At 38.4% G+C, this 21870-nt stretch overlaps 1 protein-coding gene across 1 annotated transcript in view; it reads left to right on the forward strand.

The window, feature by feature from the left end:
* Positions 1–9667: 9667 nt before the first annotated feature.
* HAT1 (histone acetyltransferase 1) overlaps positions 9668–21870 on the forward strand; it is a 57066-nt gene continuing 44863 nt past the window's right edge. The window contains exons 1-2 of the mRNA XM_047772881.1: positions 9668–9756; positions 11819–11923. Coding sequence (XP_047628837.1) covers positions 9750–9756; positions 11819–11923 — 112 coding nt within the window. The 5' untranslated portion in view covers positions 9668–9749. The remainder of the gene's footprint in view (positions 9757–11818; positions 11924–21870) is intronic.

Below are 21870 nucleotides of genomic sequence, written 5' to 3' on the forward strand. Positions count from 1 at the left end.
TTTAAAATATTGAAGTTTGGACTTCCCCCTTGTGGTGCAGTGGAAACAAATCTGACTAGTATCCATGAGGAGGTAGGTTCGATCCCTGGCCTCGATCAGTGGGTCCAGGATTTGGCGCTGCCCTGAGCTGTGGTGTAGGTCACAGACATGGCTCGGATCTGGCTTGGATCATGCACTGCTATGGCTGTGGTGTAGGCTGGCAGCTACAGCTTGGATTTGATCCACAGCTTGGCCCTAAAAAAAAAAAAAAAAAGAAGAAGAAGGAAAGAAAAGAAATAAAATAAAGGAGTGGCACAGCGGAAACGAATCCAACTAGGAACCATGAGGTTGCAGGTTCGATCCCTGCTCTCACTCAGTGGGTTAAGGATCCTGCGTTGCTGTGGCTGTGGCATAGGCCAGCAGCTACAGCTCCAATTGGACCCCTAACCTGGGAGTCTCCATGTCATGGGTGTGGCCATAAAAAGACAAATAAACAAATAAATAAAATAAAATAAAACACTGAGGTTTTAAACTAGGCCAGGTTAGACTTGAGTAACTTAAAAGACCAGAAAACTATGGAATCTACCTGAGGGGAAAGGGTATTCAACATAGTACAGTGACAACAGTGACTAGAGAAAAATACATTCTATGTTTATATCCTCACTAAGTTCAGCATTGCTTAGTAACTTGGGTCACATAAAAGTAAGAGTAGTATGCAGTTTATGATATAATGTTAAGTGAATGAATCAGAACTTGAAACTGTATGTGTACGGCAAGTATAACTGAATATGTTAAATAAAGCCAGGAGCAAATAATTGAATATCTCTAAATCACAATTTTGCATAGAGTCAGCAGTGATCACACATCTAATCAAACCTACTATTATACGTACCTCCTTTTGCCATTTATTTAAGAAGTAAAATAGGGAGTTCCCGTCGTGGCTCAGTGGTTAACGAATCCAACTAGGAACCATGAGGTTGCGGGTTCGGTCCCTGCCCTTGCTCAGTGGGTTAACGATCTGGCGTTGCCGTGAGCTGTGGTGTAGGTTGCAGACGCGGCTTGGATCCCGCGTTGCTGTGGCTCTGGTGTAGGCTGGTGGCTGTGGCTCCGCTTCAACCCCTAGCCTGGGAATCTCCATATGCCGTGGGAGCGGCCCAAGAAATAGCAACAACAACAAAAAAGACAAAAAAGACCAAAAAAAAAAAAAAGAAGTAAAATAACACAAATCCATGTTAGATGATGGATACCTGGCCACCCTCTGTGGACTAACAAATTACATTTTTGGCTTTTTTTGTTGTTTTGTTTTTTTTCAGAGATTAACACCATGGTATTTCAAAAAAGACTGAACAGAATGTGATCTCTCAGTTCCTCCCTTTTCCATTACAAATTGAGTATTATGCTTCACTTTTTCCACTATCTGCAATCATTTTAGTTTGCAGGGAGCCCATACATATAGTTGTTAATAGTGCAGATATTTCAGAGAACATGTCTTTGAGCCTTCTAGCCAAGTTGCCTTCAGGCCCATCCAGTGTGAAATCATCTACCCTAACCTATTTTATCTCTAACTCCAATTTCCATAGCATCACTGGTAATATTTATACAAGGACTCCAATTTATGAAGCCTTCCTTCCACATTGGAATATTTTATTGCATTGGAAAGGGGCAAGAATTTCCTGTGGCATACTGATCTCATACCTAGCAATGCCCTATCCTCTTCTTAACCCAAGCCTAATAAGAGATAAAAAGTTTATGGCTATATTTTAAAAAAATCTCAACTCTATATGACCCCAGTGAGAAATATATATAAACTAGGTAGCATAAAAACAAAGAAAGGCTCACCAAAGAATGATCTTTCAAATTACAGCTATTATTCTTATCTGTCACAATGAAGATTTAGATAAGTATTTATCTATCGTTAATAAATGGATAACATGTTATAATGTGCTAAACATATAACTATGTAATTTTCATTTGTACTTAGATATGTGCCTATATACAATTAAGTCTCCAATAGCAAATGAAATTGTCTTTAGCCTTTAAACATATTATCTAATTTATTTTATTTAACAGAAAGCAAAATAAAACCCAAGATAATTAAATCATCTGATACTTTTTAAATGAACTGGACATTTGCCGTCTCCCTGCTGCAGTCCTTCTGCGAATTTTACTCAAAAGAACAGTGTGAAGTTCAAATCTGAGAATAAAACAACTTGAAAGTCCACTTGAAAAGGAAAAAATAGCAAAAATCTTTACCAAACAAACAAAAAAAAGCCCATATAATTTAGCTCAGCAGGGCTTCTATATATCCAAGGACAATGTAGATGTGTAGCCACAAATTTTTTGAAAAATAGAATTTCTTTCTGGTCTTTCTTGTGATCCTGGCCTAACAAAACTTATATAACAAAGTATTATAATTATTTGTTAATATTTTAATATATGGAGTTCCTGTCTTGGCTCAGCAAAAATGAATCTAACTGGTATCCATGAGGTTGCAGGTTCAATCCCTGACCTTGCTCAGTGGGTAAGGATCCAGCCTTGCCGGGAGCTGTGGTGTAGGTTGCAGACACGGCTTGGATCTGGCGTTGCTATAGCTGTGGCGTAGGCTGGTGGCTGCTTCTCTGATTCGACCCCTAGCCTGGGAACTTCCATATGCTGTGGGTGCAGCCCTAAAAAAAAACAGACAAAAAAATTAAAAAAAAAAATTTAGAAATCTGTTGAGGTTATTCTTACAACTATTTAAAACGAAAGTTTTTGCTTGTTTGTTTTGGCTATGCCTGAGGTATGTAGAAATTTCTAGGCCAAGGATCAAACCTGTGCCACAGCGTCAACCCAAGCTGCTATAGTGACAACACCAGGTCCTGAACCTGCTGAGCCACAAGAGAATTCCCTTTTTTTTTTCTCTTTCTTTCTTTCTTTTTTTGGTAAAATGGAAGTTTTCATTTCTCCAAATATTTGTTCTTAATTGAGACTATTACTTTTTTTAAAGTTAACATTCAGATTTCTAGGTAAGATTTGGAGTTCCCGTCATGGCTCAGCAGTTAATGAATATGACTAGCATCCATAAGGATGCAGGTTTGGGAGTTTCCGTGTGGCACATGGTTAACGAATCTGACTAGGAACCATGAGGTTGTAGGTTCAATTCCTGGCCTTGCTCAGTGGATTAAGGATCTGGCATTGCCGTGAGCTGTGGTCTAGGTCATGGACATGGCTCGGATCCCGTGTTGCCGTAGCTGTGGTATAGGCCAGTGGCTACAGCTCTGATTAGACTCCTAGCCTGGGAATCTCCACATGCCGAGGGAGCAGCCCTAGAAAAGGCCAAAAAAAAAAAAAAGGATGCATGTTCGATCCTACTCAGTGGGCTAAGGATCCAGTGCTGCTGTGAGCTGTGGTGTAGGTCACAGACATGGCTCGGATCTGGCGTTGCTGTGGCTGTTGCGTAGGCCAGTGGCGACAGCTCAGATTCGACCCCTAGCCTGGGAACCTCCATATGCTGTGGGTGTAGCCCTAAAAAAAAAAAAAAAGAAAAGATTTCTAGGTAAGATTTCATAAAACTAAAATATAGCCCAGCATTGCAGTAAATAGTTAATTTCATTTATATAGGAATTGTCCTTAAGTGCCAGGCAGAGGAAAGGAGGGAGATAAAACAGAGAGTGGGTTTAAGAAGGGAGGATATAGGCCAACTTAAATATTAATTATTCAATATGACAGTTAACTTTAAAGTCTTTAGTAAATGCTAGTTAAAAGAATTTATTCTTGGGGAGTTTCTTGCTGGTCTAATGGTTAGGAGTTTCACTGCTGAGGCCTGGGTTCAGTCTCCAGGCTGGGAACTGAGATCCCACAACAAACTGCTGCACTCTGTAGCCAAAAAAAAAAGAATTTGATCTCATTTCAAGGAAGAACTCAGGCATGAAGACAACACATACAGTTCCAGCTCTGGAGGAGTTGTCAATGAGAGGTGCAAAGACTTAAGAGTGGAGAAGGTGATGATTCATAATTATTCCCTAGGAGGACAGATCAGAAAGTGAGGCAATCCTTCTATGACAGGCAGGCCTACATCAGTAAGTGAACACAGCAGGCCTCAACAAAGCCAACTGGAGAAAATGGAGAGAAGAGTATGAAAGCCTCACTTGGGGTAAAATGTGGGGCTGCTGCAGTAACAACATGGGCTCATGCCTGTTTGTTGTGGGAAACCCAAGGAGAAGAGGAGGAAAAGATTTTGTATTCACTGTACCACTTACCCAATACCTCTCTTGGACTCTGTAAGTAGATTCCAAATAAGGCCTGTGTTTGGGAAGATGGCAGCTTATGTTTAGTGTCTAAATGTTTCAGTGTTTAACTGACAGAAAGATAGAAAAAGAGGTATAGAGGAAGAGGGTAAGCTCCTGGTGAGGAATAGCTAGGTTTTCTTAGAGCTTTGTCAGAAAGCTAGATTTAAATCCAAGTCAAAATTCTCTTGGCAAAGCTAGGGCTGCTGATGATCTGGGTTTGTCTACAAGAATACCCACATCCCACAGGATCTTGCCTTTGAAACCACTGTACCAGGGATAAAGTATTTCGTGAAGGAAATTAGCCCTTTCTATATAGCAAGAATGGAAAGAAAAAAGTGGGGAAGCACAGGACCAAATTGAGAGAGTTAGGCCACAGAATCAGTTTTATCAGTTACTTGTTTAAAAACCACAAGCAAAGGGTTTTTTAAGTCAGGATCTTCAAGGGTGCAAGGTGACCAACTAGGGTAGAAAATATCTAAAATTAGTATTTATACTCTTTTTTGCCTAAAAGTTAACAGTTAAAATAATAATATTTAACATGGGAATTAACAGTAGTAAAAATATATTAGATGTCTATAAGGAGATATGAGCAAAACTTTTTATGCATATGTATACCAAATTAAAAAAGACAATTACTAGATTACCAGATTTCTAAAATCGCTTTGCTCTAAAATTCTTTTTTTTTTTTTTTCTTTTTAGGGCTACACCCACAGCATACGGAAGTTCTGAGGCTAGGGGCCAAATCGGAGCTGTAGCTACCGGCCTGCACCACAGCCACAGCAACGCCAGATCTGAGCCGCATTTGTGAACTACACTGCAGCTCACGACAGCACTGGATGCTTAACCCACTGAACGAGGCCAGGGATTGAACCCGCATCCTCATGGATACTAGTCAGGTTGGTTACCTGAGCCACAACGGGAACTCCTGCTCTAAAATTCTTGATTCTGTATTATCAAAGTATCTTACTTGCTCTTAAACTATATTTAAAAATAACATCTGGAGTTCCCGTCGTGGCGCAGTGGTTAACGAATCGGACTAGGAACCATGAGGTTGCGGGTTCGGTCCCTGGCCTTGCTCAGTGGGTTAACGATCCGGCGTTGCCGTGAGCTGTGGTGTAGGTTGCAGACGCGGCTTGGATCCCGAGTTGCTGTGGCTCTGGCGTAGGCCGGTGGCTACAGCTCCGATTGGACCCCTAGCCTGGGAACCTCCATATGCCGCAGGAGCGGCCCAAGAAATAGCAACAACAACAACAACAACAACAACAAAATAACATCTATAGTAACATAAACTGTCTCATATACAACAAAATTTAATTTTATCAAGATACAAAAACATAAACATTTTATTATTTACATGCATCCTGATCCTACCAACACATGCTTCTCACCTGATGATGCAGGTTCGCTTTGTATTACAAATTCAGAAAAAATTCTTTTTTTTTTCTTTTTTTTGTCTTTTTGCCTTTTCTAGGGCCGCTCCCTCAGCATATGGAATTTCCCAGGCTATGGGTCAAATCAGAGCTGTAGCCACCGGACTACACCAGAGCCACAGCAATGCAGGATCCGAGTAGCATCTGTGACCTACACCACAGCTCATAGCAACGCTGGATCCTTAACCCACTGAGCAAGGCCAGGGATCAAACCCGCAACCTCATGGTTCCTAGTTGGATTTGTTAACCACTGCACCACGATGGGAACTCCAGAAAGAATTCTTTTAACTAATTTTCACAGTGACTGGTTGGTTTAGCTTGTTAACAACTATATATACTCCCTAAAAATTCTGATTTGTAAAAAAAAAAATTAGAAGAAACACTACCATAAAGCTAAATTTTATTTCATTTTATAATTCTTTTAAGGAACAGACTTATGAACTAAACATGTAACAGCATTACATAACTGGTATAAAAGCTCTTCACTCTGTCCAGATCATAGGAAGTTAAGAGTTTTGCTTTTCATAGTGATATGTGTAAACAAGTTACAAAGGGGGTGGCTGAAAACCTATCCATGAGAATGACAGCTTTCACAACAATGTGAATATACTTAATGCTACTGAACTATATGCTTAAAAGTGATTAAGATAGTAAATTTTATGTTTTGAAATTTTTACAATTCAAAAAAAAGAAGAATGACTGGAACAATGTAGCAGTTTAGGAGTTCCCTGGTGGCTCAGAAGGTTAAGGACCTGCCATTGTCATTGCGGTGGCTTGGGTTGCTGCTGTAGTGTGGGTTTGATCCCTGGCCCAGGAACTTCTACATGCTGCAGGTATAACCACACACACACACACACACACTCTCTCTCTCTATATATATATATCAGTTTTAAATGAATATTTCTAGTCATCATTTTCACCATTTTTAGTCTTATTTATTTATATCAAAGTGATTTTGATAAAGTGTTCTTACTCTCCTCCTATCCTGAAGTTCTTCCTCCTTAAGAACAACACAAAACAATAGTAAAAAAGTTTAAACAGAGGAATAATGGTCATTTACCCTATGATTTGCACTATGAACTAAACAAATGAGTTAACTAGCTACTGTTATTTATCTGTAGAGAGGTATATATTTTGAAATAAAGACACATTAAATAACTTCATTTTTCTTTTGGATCTCAGATTTCCTATATCTACTTTTTAATAACCTTTTTTTTAATACCATGTTTTTAAAAAAATCCCTTTTGAAGATTTCAAGAAAGGATGGCAAAATCGACTAGTCCATATGCACCTGAACCTGTACCAAACTTATGGTTGCTTGTTCATTCCTAATAGTGTAATATGACCTTTTCTTATTGAGAAAAATGCCTTTTTTCAGATTTCATATTCTAGAATGAATGTTATCATACCGCCTAATATTAATATAGAATTTTACAGTTTACAAACCTCTTTCCTAAATATTGTTCCATTTGATTTTTCACAAGAACTGAATGTAATGACTGGGAAGGTATTATCTCCACTTAATAGATGAAACAAGGTCATACAATCATGAAAAAGTAGAACTGAGACTAGTAGGGCATTGAACTTTCCATACTACTATGCTGCCTCTTTCATATACATTAGGACATCATTTTCCTTTTGTAGAAATTTTACTCTACCGTGGTAACATTCGCTTCCTAAATCCCCTTTGTTTATTTTATTATTATTATTTTTTGGCTGCTCCTATAGCATGCAAAACTTCCCTGGCCAGAGACTGAACCCATGCCACAGCAGCGATCTGAGCCACAGCAGTGTCAATGCCAGGTCCTTAACTCATGGAGCCACCAGGGAACTCCTAAATCCCCCTTCAGAATAAGGTAACATAAATTATAAAAGAGGGGGAAAAACCCTACAAAAGTATTTTTTTCTTTTTGGTAATTTTACTATTAAATAAATAGTAAAATATGCTATTTCTGAAAGAAGTCTTTTTTTTTTTTGGTGGGGGTGCCATACTTGTAGCATATGGAGGTTCCAGGCTAGGGGTCGAATCAGAGCTGCAACTGCCAGCCTACACCACAGCCACAGCAACATGGAATCTGAGCTGCATCTGTGACTATACCACAGCTCATGGCAAAGCCAGATTGTTGACCCACTGAACAAGGCCAGGGAGTGAACCTGCATCCTCTAGGATACTAGCTGGATTTGTTACCACTGAGCCACACAGGAACTCCAAGAAGTCATTCTTTTATCTTTCAGGTAAACTAACTAAAATGTATTATGTGACATTTTTAATAAAAAAGTGTGGACAGTTCTAAGACTAGGATGATTTAAAACTGTAGCTCCAATTCTGCAAGCAGATCATACTAAATGTTAGTCACACAATATAAAGGTTCATAATATTTCTTATTCATATTCATCTTATTTCTTATTCATATTATCACCTATTGTTTCATCACATTTCTTCCCTACAACTAACCATAGTCACATAAAGTCATAAAATCTGTTTCAGATTTGCTGCAGTTAAGACAAATCCCTCCATTTTTGTTTGTTTGTTTGCTTTTTAGGGCCACACCCATGGCATTTGGAAGTTCCCAGGCTAGGGGTCACATTGGAGCTACAGCTGCCAGATCAAGCCACAGCAACATGGGAGTGGAGCCACATCTGCCACCTACACCACTGCTCAGGGCAATGCCGGATCCTTGGCCCACTGAGGGAGGCCAGAGATCAATCCTGAGTCCTCATGGATCCTCATCGGGTTCCTTTCTGCTGCACCATAATGAGAACTCACCTCTTGATTTCCTATTTTAAGGATCATAAATGCTTGTCAGCTATTGACTTATCTACAAATAAGTTTTGGAAAAAATGAAGCTTGCCATTTTTGAAATGTGTTTATATAAAAAATTGTTCTCCTTTTTTGATCCATAATGTCATTAGCGACACTGATTTCAGTTTTCTTAACATTAAGGTTTAAAGGAAAAGGATCTGTACATTCTCAGTATCTTTTCTGATCTTTATCTTCAGGAGGGCTGGCTCCATGTAGTCAAATGCTGAGCTGAGCATCCTGAGAGCTGGGCTCTGGTGCAAGCTGTATATTGAGTGTGAATTTGGGTAGTTTCTCTTTTCTGGGCTTTAGTTTCCTCATCATTAAAATGAGGGAGTGCATTAGTTCTAGATTATCATCCCAAGGGTCCACTTTAGTTATAGTATCATCATTATAAAACCTATTAACCAATATTCTTGAGACAAGGCATTTTGTACACAGACAACATTGTGGAAGTATTTGTGGATACCTAAACAGCGTTTTATTCCCTGGGTCAAATATTTTCAGCAGTTACTAAATACTAACGAATCATATGGTCCAAATCAGGCAGCATCCTGTGATGTGGTTTAGGCCACGAGGACTCGAAACATGGAGAACCAGAACAGGTAACCTGAGATATTATTAGGTAGCAATTTCGGTGCACTAAACTGCTGCCTAATAATCTTAAAAAGTGAAAGACAAGTACCTAAATATCACCCTGTGTACATACTGTTAAAAGAACATGAGAGAAAAGAAAAACGATGTTAAATAAGTATTTCTGGCAAAAACAGGAATACACAAAACAACTGAAAATTTCTCCCACAAGTAAAACTCAATCCCTATATTTTACCTGTAAAACTAGGGCTCAGGTGCTGTGATCTACTCTCCAGGCCAAAGGGAAAGTTTTTCTACCAGTCTCCAAAACATCATTAGGGAGGAACAGAAAACAGCCATAAGGTATGTATATTACTCAAATCAACATCAAAGAAACTCCTCGAGCCAGCGAGCGCCTCAGCAGAGAACGTCCCTTTGCAGCCCCCGCCCCCAATTCAGGCCTGCAAATGGGCTGGTGGAGCTCGCTGTGGCTAGGCAACCATCGGAGCTTTCTCGGCGGCGTTAGCCCCGCCTCTCGAGGCGCTTCCGCCATGCCGCGCCTCAAACGTCCTCCTCTCATTGGCCAGCGACCTGCCAAGGGTGGGCGGGGGAAATGCGTCAGAAAGTGCGCTCACTTCCGGCCAGGGAGCGCGCGGGTTGATTCGTCCTACCTCGGCCGCGGGTGCTCGCAGCTCGGAAATGGCGGGTAAGTTCCCGGGAAAAGTTTACCAAGGGGAGGGGGAGGGCAGGTTTGGGAAAGAACGCCGAGACGGTGGTGACAGTGCCCGCCTGGAACTTTCGGGCCCTAGCCTGGGTTCTAGAAGGCCTGTTTTAGCCTTGAAGCGCGGAACTCTTAGCCTAGCTTCTTGTCTCCGAGGTTCGTGCCCCCGCCCCCAACGGCTCTGGGTTTTGCGCCTTCTGGGGGGAATTCGGCGCCTGCGGGGGCCGAAAAGGCCTCGAGGAAGCGTCGCGATTGAGCTTGTAAGGTGCCAGATGCCTGGAGGCCTGTTTTTCTTCTTGTTCCCCTTGCCCATTGCTGCCTCTGCTACTGGTCTGGTTCTATTCCCGCCAGCTGACTTTAATGCTCAGACCCTCTTTTTCCAGTTCTCCCTCCACCTTCCGCTACAGTCAGCTTCTGTGCTACTGCATTGCTGCCTTGCCCTGACTTGAGGCTCTCATTTGAATCTTGATTGTCTCGTTATGGTCTCCTTAATCTCTCACACCTTAGTATTCCTAGGATCTATTTAGATTTCCTTTGAGAAAGGTGATTCTCGCATTCTTCCTTCATCTAAACTTCTCTTTTAGGGTGTGCCTGTTATAATTCTCTTGTGTTTATTCTATAGATTAATAATTCCGTTATTTTTTACGTGTATTAAGACTGTTTTGATGTATTTGCTTTTCCCCCCCAATTACATATCTTTTCAAGTCAGTTTTTACCCCATGCCTTCATAGTAGTCTCAGTACACTTTCATGGATGTGCTGGATTGACAGGCATGAGCTCTGCAGAAGTTTAAGGAAGGGCTCTTCTACCAGATAGAGACTGTAGGATTTGGGGATACACTGGTGCAGTAACAGAGTTGGGGGGATGTGTATTGCACAGGGTATACCTATTATAAGAGTTATGCCTAAATTTGAATCTCAGCCCCGCCATTTGGTAATTGGGTGCCCTTTAAGCAACCGGATCTCTTTCTAAAAGCCTGAGCTTTTGAGTATGAAATGGGGCTGATATAGTAGCTACTTGTCTTATAGAATTGTGAGGATTAAACTAATATTTATGACTGGGGTCGGAGAAGAAAACTAATGTGTTGTAGTTCACAGATCTAGTAAGTAAATGGTGGAGCCTGGTTTGAATCAAACAATTGACTCCAAACCGTTTATCTGTTTTGCTTCAGGTGTTGCCCATGTTCTGGGTATGTGCTTTTATTCAATTACTGAGGTTTATGGTGTGTCATTGTACCCCATTTTTTATTTCTGCTCACCTTTTTTTCTTGAATTTGCCCTAATTTTTGTGATCATTCAGGTGATTTACTGTCATTGTTGCTTGAAAGTTTCTCTTGATGATGATTTATTCCATTGTTAATTGTTATTACGTTGATGGGTAGCCACGTGAAGTGAGATCATTTCGGTACTCCAGTAGTCTGTGACTTTGTGCACATAGTTTAAAAAAAAACTTTGTTAATACATTTAAAATTTTCTTTCCTAACCCTGTCCCCACTCCTTCTCTTTTATCCTAGAAGTAACAGTGGTTACCAGTTTCTTGTGTATCCTTCTTGAGATAATCTGTCTATGCATTATTAGTTGTTGATTTTGTAATAGTTGATCTGGAAGTACTCCAGGTAGAATTTTTCTAATATATCGAAATAAAATGCTATCTTGTATTATAAATACATTCTCACTTAGATTCTTAGTAGAGCAATGGCATCCTTTTATATTTGTTTTAAAAAGGCTACTTAGGTGTAAATCCTAGCAGGTATTTTTATATTAGCATTAAATATTCAGAAATGTCAGTAGACTGTCATGTTATTTTTCAAGTTTACTCTTTTATGTAAAGCAGGTCTAGTTCATAAGCCTGTATCTCAAAAGTGATGTTTTTTCAGTTTTATGATGAGACAGTCACACTCAGTACATTTACCTAGGAGTATATGGAGATCTGTGATCTATTCACATGTTTTAAGTCTTACCTCTATTCCACTTCTAATAAGAACCCTATTTGTAGGTTTGACCATTTAACTACTTCCAACGAGACTTTTTAAAAACCTTTTTCTCAGGATTTGGTGCTATGGAGAAATTTTTGGTTGAATACAAGAGTGCAGTTGAGAAGAAACTTGCAGAATACAAATGTAATACCAACACAGCAATTGAACTAAAATTAGGTATGTATGCCTTTTCTAAGTAGTAGTAGTATGTACTATGTGTGTATATATAATCTTTTAAATTTTGAAGTAGAATTTTATGTAAGAGCAGTTTATTGCACTCATTTGTATAGTGTATTATATTGTTTATTGCAGTTTAATGTTTAATTTTCTGCACTTATTGGACACATTCAGATTTTATTGTCTTGATTTATGTCATGGAGTGGGTAGCTGTTTGAGAGGCGGCAGAGTTTACATATAGACAGTACCATGTGGCAAAATGTGACAGGTATAAGTGGTTTCAGCATCTTAAAAATTTTTACCTTTACTTTTTTGCTTATGAAAATAATAGTAAGTATTGGTGAGGATGTGGAAAAACATGTATTCCTGATGGCAACAAAGAGTTAAAACATGTATTTGCAGTATGACTCAACAATGCAACTCCTAGATAGCCCAAAATACCTAGAGAAATGAAACCCAAGAGAAATGATAATGTATGTCCATGCAAAAACTTGTACATGAATGTTCATGGCAACATTATTCACAGGAGCCAAAAAATAGCCCAGATATCAGTCAACTGGTATGTAGTCAAACAAAGTATGGTATATCTATATGTTGGAATACTATTTTACATTAAAAAAGGAATGAAGGTCTGATACATGCTACAGCATGGATGAACCTCAGAAACATTCTAAAGTGAAAAAAATCAGGCATTCCCCCCCCACATACTGTGTGATCATTTGTATGAAATGTTCAGAAAAAGCAAATCCATAGAGACAGAAAGATTAGTGGTAGCTTGGGTCTGAGGATGGGAACAGAATGACTGCAGATGGGCATGAGATTTCTTTTGGGAGTGATGGCAGTGTTTTAAACTTAGATTGTGGTAGTGGTTGCACAATTCTAAATTTACCAAAAATCATTGAATTGTATACTTAAAACAATTGAGTGTATGCTATGTAAACTACACCACAGTAAGGCTGTTTATAAAATAATTGTGTGTGCATGAAATCTGGTTCCATTACTTAGTTTTCATATCTTTTTTTTTTAATTTTAAAACTTTATTTATTTATTTACTTAGGCTGTGCCCACACCATATGGAAGTTCCTGGGCCAGGGACCAAGCCACAGCAGTAACCCAAGCCACAGCAGTGACAGTGCCAAGTTCTTAGTTGCTAGGCCACCAGGGAACTCCTAATTTTCACATCTTTAAAATGGGGTTAATAGTACTTACTTTATAGTGATTGTAAAGATTAAATATGAGGTTAAATACAGGTAAAGTGCTTAAACAACTTGACTTAAAAATTCTCAATAAATGTTAGCTGCTTTTATTTAAAGCAGTGCAAACATAACAAATACAGAAAAGGTAACAATGACCTGATGCCTCACTAAAAAGTTAATACTGGAGTTCCTGCTGTGGCTTAGTGGGTTAAGAATCCAACTGCAGTGGTTTGGGTCACTGTGGAGGCATGGGTTCAATCCCTGGCCCAGCCTACAGTGGGTTAAAGGATCCAGCATTGCCACAGCTGCAGTGTAGGTTGCAGCTGTGGCTCAGATTGAATCGCTGGCTCAGGAACTTCCATATGTTGGGGATACAGCCATTGAAAAGAACAAAAAACATAATACTCATCTAGGTTTTTTTTCTTTTTTCATAAACCAGGCACCTCTTGTAAAGCTGTTTGTTATTTAGCTTAGCAGTGTCTTGAATATCATTACTTGTAACTACATATAGAGTCTCCTCATTCTTTTAAATTATGTGGTATGGTTTGACTATATCATAACTTATTTAAGTATTCTCTATCGATAGATTTGCTTCTTCTCTTTTGCTATTAAAAGTAATTCTCGGAGTTCTTGCTGTGATGCAGTGGGTTAAGAATTTGTCTGCAGGAGTTCCCATTGTGGCACAGTGGGTTAATGATCCGGCTTGTCTCTTTGGCATTGCTGGTTCAATCTCCTACCCAGTGCAGTGGATTTAGGATCTGTCATTGCCACATCTGTGGTGTCTTAGGTTGCTGGCCCGGGAACTTCCATGTGCTGCATGTGTGGGCCATAAAATTAAAAAACAAAACAGACAAAAAAGTAATTCTCCAGTAAATATCCTGGTGTATGTGATCCATAGAATGTGTGGCTGAAATGCTGGTTTGGAGTTTTTCAACTTCAGCACTTTAGACATTTTGGGTTAGGTAATTCTTTGTTATTCTGTACGTCTTAGGATGTTTAGCAGCATCGCTGGTCTGTTGAGTAGATTCCAGTAACAGTTCCCTCCAGTTGTGAAAAATGTCTTCTGACATTGCCACATCCCCTGAGGGTCTCGTGTAAAGTTATCTCTGTTTAAGAACCACTTACTTTGCTAGATCAAAGGTATATGAACATATTCTACTTTAGCAGTTGTTGCTAAATTGCCTTCCCAAGAAGTACCTATGCTTATTATACCAGATTTTTTTTTTTTTTTTTGCTTTTTAGGGCAGCACTCATGGCATGTGGAGGTTCCCAGGCTAGGGGTCCAATCGGAGCTATAGCTGCTGGCCTATGCTACAGCCACAGCAACGTGGGATCTCAGCTGCTTCTGAGACCTACACCACAGCTCATGCCAACGCCAGATCCTTAACCCCGTGAGCAAGGCCAGAGATTGAACCTGAGTCCTCATGGATGCTAGTCAGATTCGTTAACCGTCGAGCCACGACCAGAACTCTAACCCCAGATTTTTTTTAAGATTGCCTTTTTAACAATACCCTAGTTAATGTTGCATATTTTCATTAAAAAAAATCCTACCCCTATGATGGATGAAATGTAGCTTGTTTTTTTTTAAATAAATTCTTATTATAGTTGATTTACAATGTTCTGTCAATTTCTGCTGTACAGCAAAGTGATCTAGTTATTTTTATATATATGTATATATACATTCTTTTTCTCACATTATCCTCCATCATGTTCCATCATAAATTATTATAGTTCCCTGTGCCATATAGCAGGGTCTCATTGCTTGTCCACTCCAAATGCAATAGTTTACTTCTATTAACCCCAAAATCCCAGTCCATCCCACTCTTTCCCTCTCTCGGCAGCCACAAGTTTTTTCTCTGAGTCCATGAGTTTCTTTTCTGTAGATAGGTTCATTTGTGCCATATATTAGATTCCAGATATGTGATATCATATGGTATTTATTTGTCTTTCTCTTTCTGACTTAATTCACCCAGAATGAGAGTCTCTAATTCCATCCATGTTGCTGCAAATGGCATTATTTTGTTCTTTTTTATGGCTGAGTAGTATTCCATTGTGTATATATACCACATCTTCTTCATCCATTCATCTGTTGATAGACATTTAGGCTGTTTCCATGTCTTGGCTATTGTGAATAGTGCTGGAATAAACATGCGAGTGTATGTGTCTTTTTCAAGGAAAGTTTTGTTGGGATATATGCTCAGGAATGGGATTGCTGGATCATATGGTAGTTTATATATTTAGTTTTCTGAGGTACCTCCATACTGTTTTCCATAATGGTTGTACCAATTTATATTCCCACCAACAGTGTACAAGAGTTCCCTTTTGTCTACACCCTCTCCAGCATTTGTTATTTGTAGTCTTTTTTTTTTCCCCACACTATTTTTATTACTTTATTATTATTATTATTATTTTTCCCCACTGTACAGCAAGGGGGTCAGGTTATCCTTACATGTATACATTACAATTACATTTTTCCCCCAGTTATTTGTAGTCTTATTCATGATGGCCATTCTGACTGGTATGAAGTGGTACCTCATTGTAGTTTTTTGGGGGTTTTTTTTGTTTTTGTTTTTTTTTTGTCTTTTTAGGGCCACACCAGCGACATATGGAGGTTCTCAGGCTAGGGGTCTAATCAGAGCTACAGCTGCCGGCCTACGCCAGAGCCACAGCAATGGCAGATCCGAGCCATGTCTGCAATCTACACCCACCACAGTTCACGGCAATGCTGGATCCTTAACCCACTGAGTAAGGCCAGGGATCAACCCCACAACCTCTTGGTTCCTAGTTGGATTCGTTTCCTTTGCACCAGGACGGGAACTCCTCATTGTAGTTTTGATTTGCATTTCTCTAAGACTTAGTGATGTTGAACATTTTTTCGTGTGCCTGTTACCTATCTGTGTGTCTTTGGAGAAATGTCTGTTCAAGTCTTCTGCCCATTTTACAGTTGGGTTTTTTTGTTTTTTTTTTTTTTGCTGTTGAGTTGTACCTTCCTGTTTTAATTTGCAATTGTAGTGAAAACCCCATGACTTAAAACTTAACTATTTCTACCATTTTAAGTGTGCAGTTCAATAGTGTTTAGTATATTCACGCTGTTGTGCAACTCATCTCCAGAACTTTCTCATCTTGCAAAACTGAAACTGCCCATTAAAAAAACTCCCTGTTTTCCCTCTCTAACACTGTTTTATTTTTTGTTTCTAGAATTTGACTACGTTAGATTCCTTAGATACCTTATATAAGTGGAAGTCTTCTGTGACAGGCTTATTTCACTAAGCATAATATTCTCAAGATTTATCCACATTGTAGCACCTGGCAGAATTTTCTTCCTTTTAAGGCTGAATAATATCCATTATATATAAAAAATACCACATTTTGTTTATTCATTAATCCATTTATGTTTTTAATTTTTAAAGTTTTTTTATTTTTTTTGTCTTTTTAGGGGCAAGCTGCAGTATGTGGAAGTTCCCAGGCTAGGGGTCAGTTAGAGCTGCAACTGCCAGCCTGTGCCACAGCAACAGCAATGCCAGATCCGAGCTGCATCTGCGACCTACATCACAGCTCACAATGGGGCCAGGGATCAGACCCATATCCTCATGGATGCTAGTCAGATTTGTTTCTGCTGAGCCACAATGGGAACTCCCTGGGATCCATTTATGGATACTTGAGTTGCTTCCACCTCTGGGCTGTTGTGAATAATGCTGGTATGACTGTGGGTGTGCATATATCTCTTTGAGATCCTGCTTTTAATTCTTTTGGATTCATACCCAGAAGTAGGATTCCTGGATTATAATTGTAATTTTCTTTTTAATTCTTTGAGGAACCTCTGTACTATTTTAGGTAGCAGTTGCTGCTCCATTTTACAATCCCACTATCCATGCACAGAAGTTCCAATTTCTTCACATCCTTGCAAACACCTATTATTTTCTGAGTTTTTCCCACTGTTTTTGACCATTTTTTTTGATTTGATAATTAAAATTGATTTTTAATTCTAAGAGAAGCATATTCTAAAAGAATCACATTCTGGAGTTCCCTTTGTGGCTTAGCAGTAATGAGCCTGAGTAGTATCCATGAGGTTCGATTCCTGGCCTTGCTCAGTAGATTAAGGATCTAGCGTTCGTGTGAGCTGTGTTATAGGTCACAGATACAGCTCAGATCTGGTGTTGCTGTGGCTGTGGTGTAGGCTGGCAGCTGCAGCTCTGATTTGACCCCTAGCCTAGGAACTTCCATATGCCATGCCATAGAAAAGAAAAAGAAAAAGAAAAAAAAAAGAATCATGTTCTAAAAGAATCAGTCTTTCTTTTATTGCATGTTGCAGATACTTTTTTCCCTGGGTTTTTTTTTTTTTTTTTTGGCCACACCTGAGGCATGTGACAATGCCTGATCCTTAATCCCTCCATACCACAAGGGAACTCCTTTTTTCCCTGTTTTGACTTTGGTAAATTTGTTATGTAGAAGTTAAAACTTTTTTAAAAAATTACTTAATTTATTTATTTTTGCTTTTTAGGGCTTCACTTGAAGCATATGGAAGTTCCCAGGGTAGGGGTCTAATCGGAGCTAAGGCTGCCAGCCTAGACCACAGCCACAGCAATGCAGAATTCAAGCCATGTCTGTGGCATACATCACAGCTCATGACAATGCTGGATCCCAACCCAGTGAGTGAGGCCAGGGATCGAACCCTCATCCTTATGGATACCAGTCAAATTTGTTTCCTTTGCATCAGAGTGGGGACTTCCAAAACTTTTTCAGGGAAATTTCTTTTTCTTTTATGAGTTTTCACTGTGACTTATAAAAAGGTTCTCCCTGCTTTAATATTACGAAAAGGTTTATTATTTTAATTATTTAAAAAATTTTGTTAGTTGAGGAGTTCCTGTTGTGGCTCAGTGGTTAGCGAATCCAGTTAGGAACCATGGGGTTGCGGGTTTGATCCCTGGCCTTGCTCAGTGGGTTGGGGATCCGGTGTTGCCGTGAGCTGTGGTGTAGGTTGCAGACGAAGCTCGGATCCTGCATTGCTGTGGCTGTGGTGTAGGCTGGCAGCTATAGCTCCGATTCGACCCCTAGCCTGGGAACCTCCATATGCCATAGGAGTGGCCAAAGAAAATGGCAAAAAGACGAAAAAAATTAAAAAAAAAATTTTTTTTAATTTTGTTAGTTGAATTCTTTGAATCTTAATTTCGATAAGGCATAGGGTAGGAATCCAGCTTTCCACTTTTCCAGATAGTTTAGCCAGTTAACTCCTTGCCAGTTTGTTGTCTTTTCAATAATTATTTAATTTTATTTGGCAGGGGTGGGGGGGGGTTGCCCATGGCATGTGGAATTTCCCAAGGCAGGCTCAAACCCATGCCACAGCAGCGACCCAAGCTGCTGCACTGACAACACTGGATCCTTAACCCACCACACTACAGGAGAACTGCTGAAATTTATTATATGATACTAAAGTATTATATATATTCTTGGGTTTACTCTGGGGCCTTTTTTCCCCCCTGAGCCATTAGTATACTATTACAGTAAATTTTGTGGTTAATATATAGTGTGACTAGGTCCCACTCATTGCTCTTACGTTTTCCTAAGTTTCCTCTAATGTTTATTCTTCTAAATGAACATTTTATCAAGTTCCAAAGAAGTGTTTTGTTTATTTTTTTAAAAATTGAGATCCTATTAAAATTTAAGTTTAATATAGGAAGAATCAACATCCTTACATTGTTGAGTCTTTCTAATAGCAAGAATGTCTTTCTATTTATTTGGGTTCTTTTTTTTCAAACAGCTATACCTGTGGCATATGGAAGTTCCTGAGCCAGTGATTGAACCTGTGCCACAGCAATGACAGTGCTGGATCCTTAACCCAATGAGCCACCAGGGAACTCTAGTGCTTATTTTAAATTATTTCAGTTTTTATATTTCTCTATTGAAATAATGGATATTTTGCAGAAATTTTGAAAAGTGTAGAAGAATATAAGAATTAAAATGACCTATAAGCCTAATCTCACAGCATAATTACTTCTGTATTATAATTTGGGATTTTTTTTCTAGTTTTTAAAATCATATAGTCATTTATATTATTTTCTAAAATTGACATCACAATGTCATGCTCTCTTCACTTAACTGCATGTACATTATGAATATTTTCCTCTGTCACCAAATATTTGTCAGTAACGTTTAAGAATTATATAAACCAATTTTATGCTTATAATTTATTTCATCTTCCTCCTCTTGCTTAATATTTTGTTTGCTTGTTTATTCTCTTGATTTACTGATGTAACTGCACTTTGTATGTGTTCTCCTATATGTGTATATATGTCAGGTTGATTCAGCCTTAAACTCATTACTTACCAGCTTTGTAACCTTGGTATATTAGTCTTTTTTTTTTTTTTCTTTTTTAATGCCCAAACTTATGGCATGTGGAAGTTCCTGAGGTAGGATTAAATCTGAGCCACAGCTGTGACCCATACTGCACCTGCAGCAATTCTGGATCCTTTAACCCACTGCACCACAGTGGGAACTCCTGCTTTCTTTTTCTTTTAGTTCCTATCTTCTGTGGACTAAATTCCATGTTAAAATAGTAAAACCTCACTAATTTGGATAACAGTGGTTATCCAAATTGGAAGAGGGCCGATCCAAATTATAGAAATAGTTATCATAACTAAGCTTATGACACTTTTCTTGTTCATTATTTGTGTCTTTTTGTCTATACTTGTTTCTTTACCCATTATTACCAAAGTGCTATATACATTAGAAGCAGTAGTTTGAAATTAATTTTTAATAATTTCTATAGACTTCCAAACATTTTTAAATATTAGAGATGCAGTAGTTGGGAATTTTTAAGTTAATGAGTCTAGACATATTGAGGTTACTTCATTTATTATGAAATCCATACAAAAGATATACAGCAAACTAATGGATATCTATGATTCCAAATCTCTAAGCTTTTTGAAATCTTAGCATTTTGCTGTTATTGCCCAGGTTTGTTTTTTTTCCCTTCAATTTTCATTATAAAAATTTGCAAACACAGGAAAGTTAAGATAATGGGATAATACTCTCTGTATCTCCTACACTTAGATTTAGCAATTAATGTTTTTCCATATATGCTTTAATATATGTGTATTTTTGCTGAATTATTTGAAAATAGGTTTCTGAACATCATGACAGTTTGCTCATAGCACATGACTGAATATATGAAGAATATTAACATGTATAACCATAACACCATTATCACACCTAAGAAAATTAATGGTAATTCTTTGGTATAATTTAATTTTTTGCTTTCCCTGGTTCTAGGAAGTCTTGTGCTTAAATAAATAAATAAAGCTGAATCCAGTCAGGGATCATGCATTATTTTTTATTGTTTCTTTAATCTCTTTTTTGTTTGTTTGTTTTTTGTCTTTTTGCCATTTCTTGGGCTGCTCCCATGGCATATGGAGGTTCCCAGGCTAGGGGTCTAATCGGAGCTGTAGCTGCCAGCCTACACCAGAGCCAGAGCAACGCAGGATCTGAGCTGCGTCTGCCACCTACACCACAGCTCACGGCAACGCCGGATCCTTAACCCACTGAGCAAGGTCAGGACTTAAACCTGAAACCTCATGGTTCCTAGTCAGATTCATTAACCACTGCGCCACGACGGGAACTCCTCTTTAATCTCTTTTAATCCAAAACAGTCCCATCCATGGAACTTTTCCCCTTTATACCATTAATTTATTTGGACAGTAAAGTTATTGTTTAGAATTATTAAACAAATCTGTATTCTTGATTTGTCTATTTCCTTCTGGTAGTATTTAACTTGTTCCCCTACCTTCTATAGTTCTTGTAAATTGAAAGATATAAAACTGGATTAGAGCTGGAATAAAACTTTTTGGTAAGAAATCTTCATGGTGCTATATGTGTTATATTGCATTGAAACTAGGCACATAATGTTAATCTGCTCCACAGTGATTCTAAGTTTGATCACTTGTAAAGATGTTGACTACAGTGAAAAGATTATCTTTCCTTCTATAAATCAGTAATCTGCCAGATGATACTTTGGCACTTGTAAATGATCTGCTTTGTGAAGACAGTGTTGGAAACTTTTTAATCTACAGTCATCTTTTAATTCTTCAACTGTTTGAGAGGATTTTTTTTTGTAAAGTTTTTCTTCATAAAATAAATTATACTGGGAAAAAGTCCAGTAATATCAGTACCCATAATAAATGCAGATAAAACCAGGATACCCATTTCTATCTTAGATTGGTAGAAATTAAAGTTGAGGGTACAGAGTATTCTCAGGGATGTGGGAGACAGAGGGGTTTAAGTAGCTGTTGCTGGGTATATAAAACTGTTAAAATATGCTAGAGGGCACTTAAGCAGTATTTGCAAAAATATTTCAGTACTTTTATCAGCACTTGTACAACATAATCATCATCTTGCAGTGATAGAGAATGAGGTGATGAATGAGCTTCATCAAACTCAGATTATGCTCATTCTCAGAATGTTTCCTGTAGCACTTGTTTTTCATTTTCTTGATACTGTAGCTTTTCTTATCTCAGAGTACCTTTTTTGATTTCTTATACTATTTGCATTGTGTATACATAACAGAAAAATAATGTCAGATACCTCTGTCATATCTAGTTTTCTAATTAGAATCAGTAGGGTTTTGACACTGAAGCACTCAAAGTAAATTCTAATTTTCATTGTTTGTCTCATGAAAATCCATTATAAATCATGTAATGGAAAAGTGACATTTTCAGTAAGAAAAATGTTGGCTGTATCCTAGTTATAGTGTAATTT

Source organism: Phacochoerus africanus, chromosome 3, assembly GCF_016906955.1.
Source record: "Phacochoerus africanus isolate WHEZ1 chromosome 3, ROS_Pafr_v1, whole genome shotgun sequence".
NCBI lineage: Eukaryota > Metazoa > Chordata > Mammalia > Artiodactyla > Suidae > Phacochoerus > Phacochoerus africanus.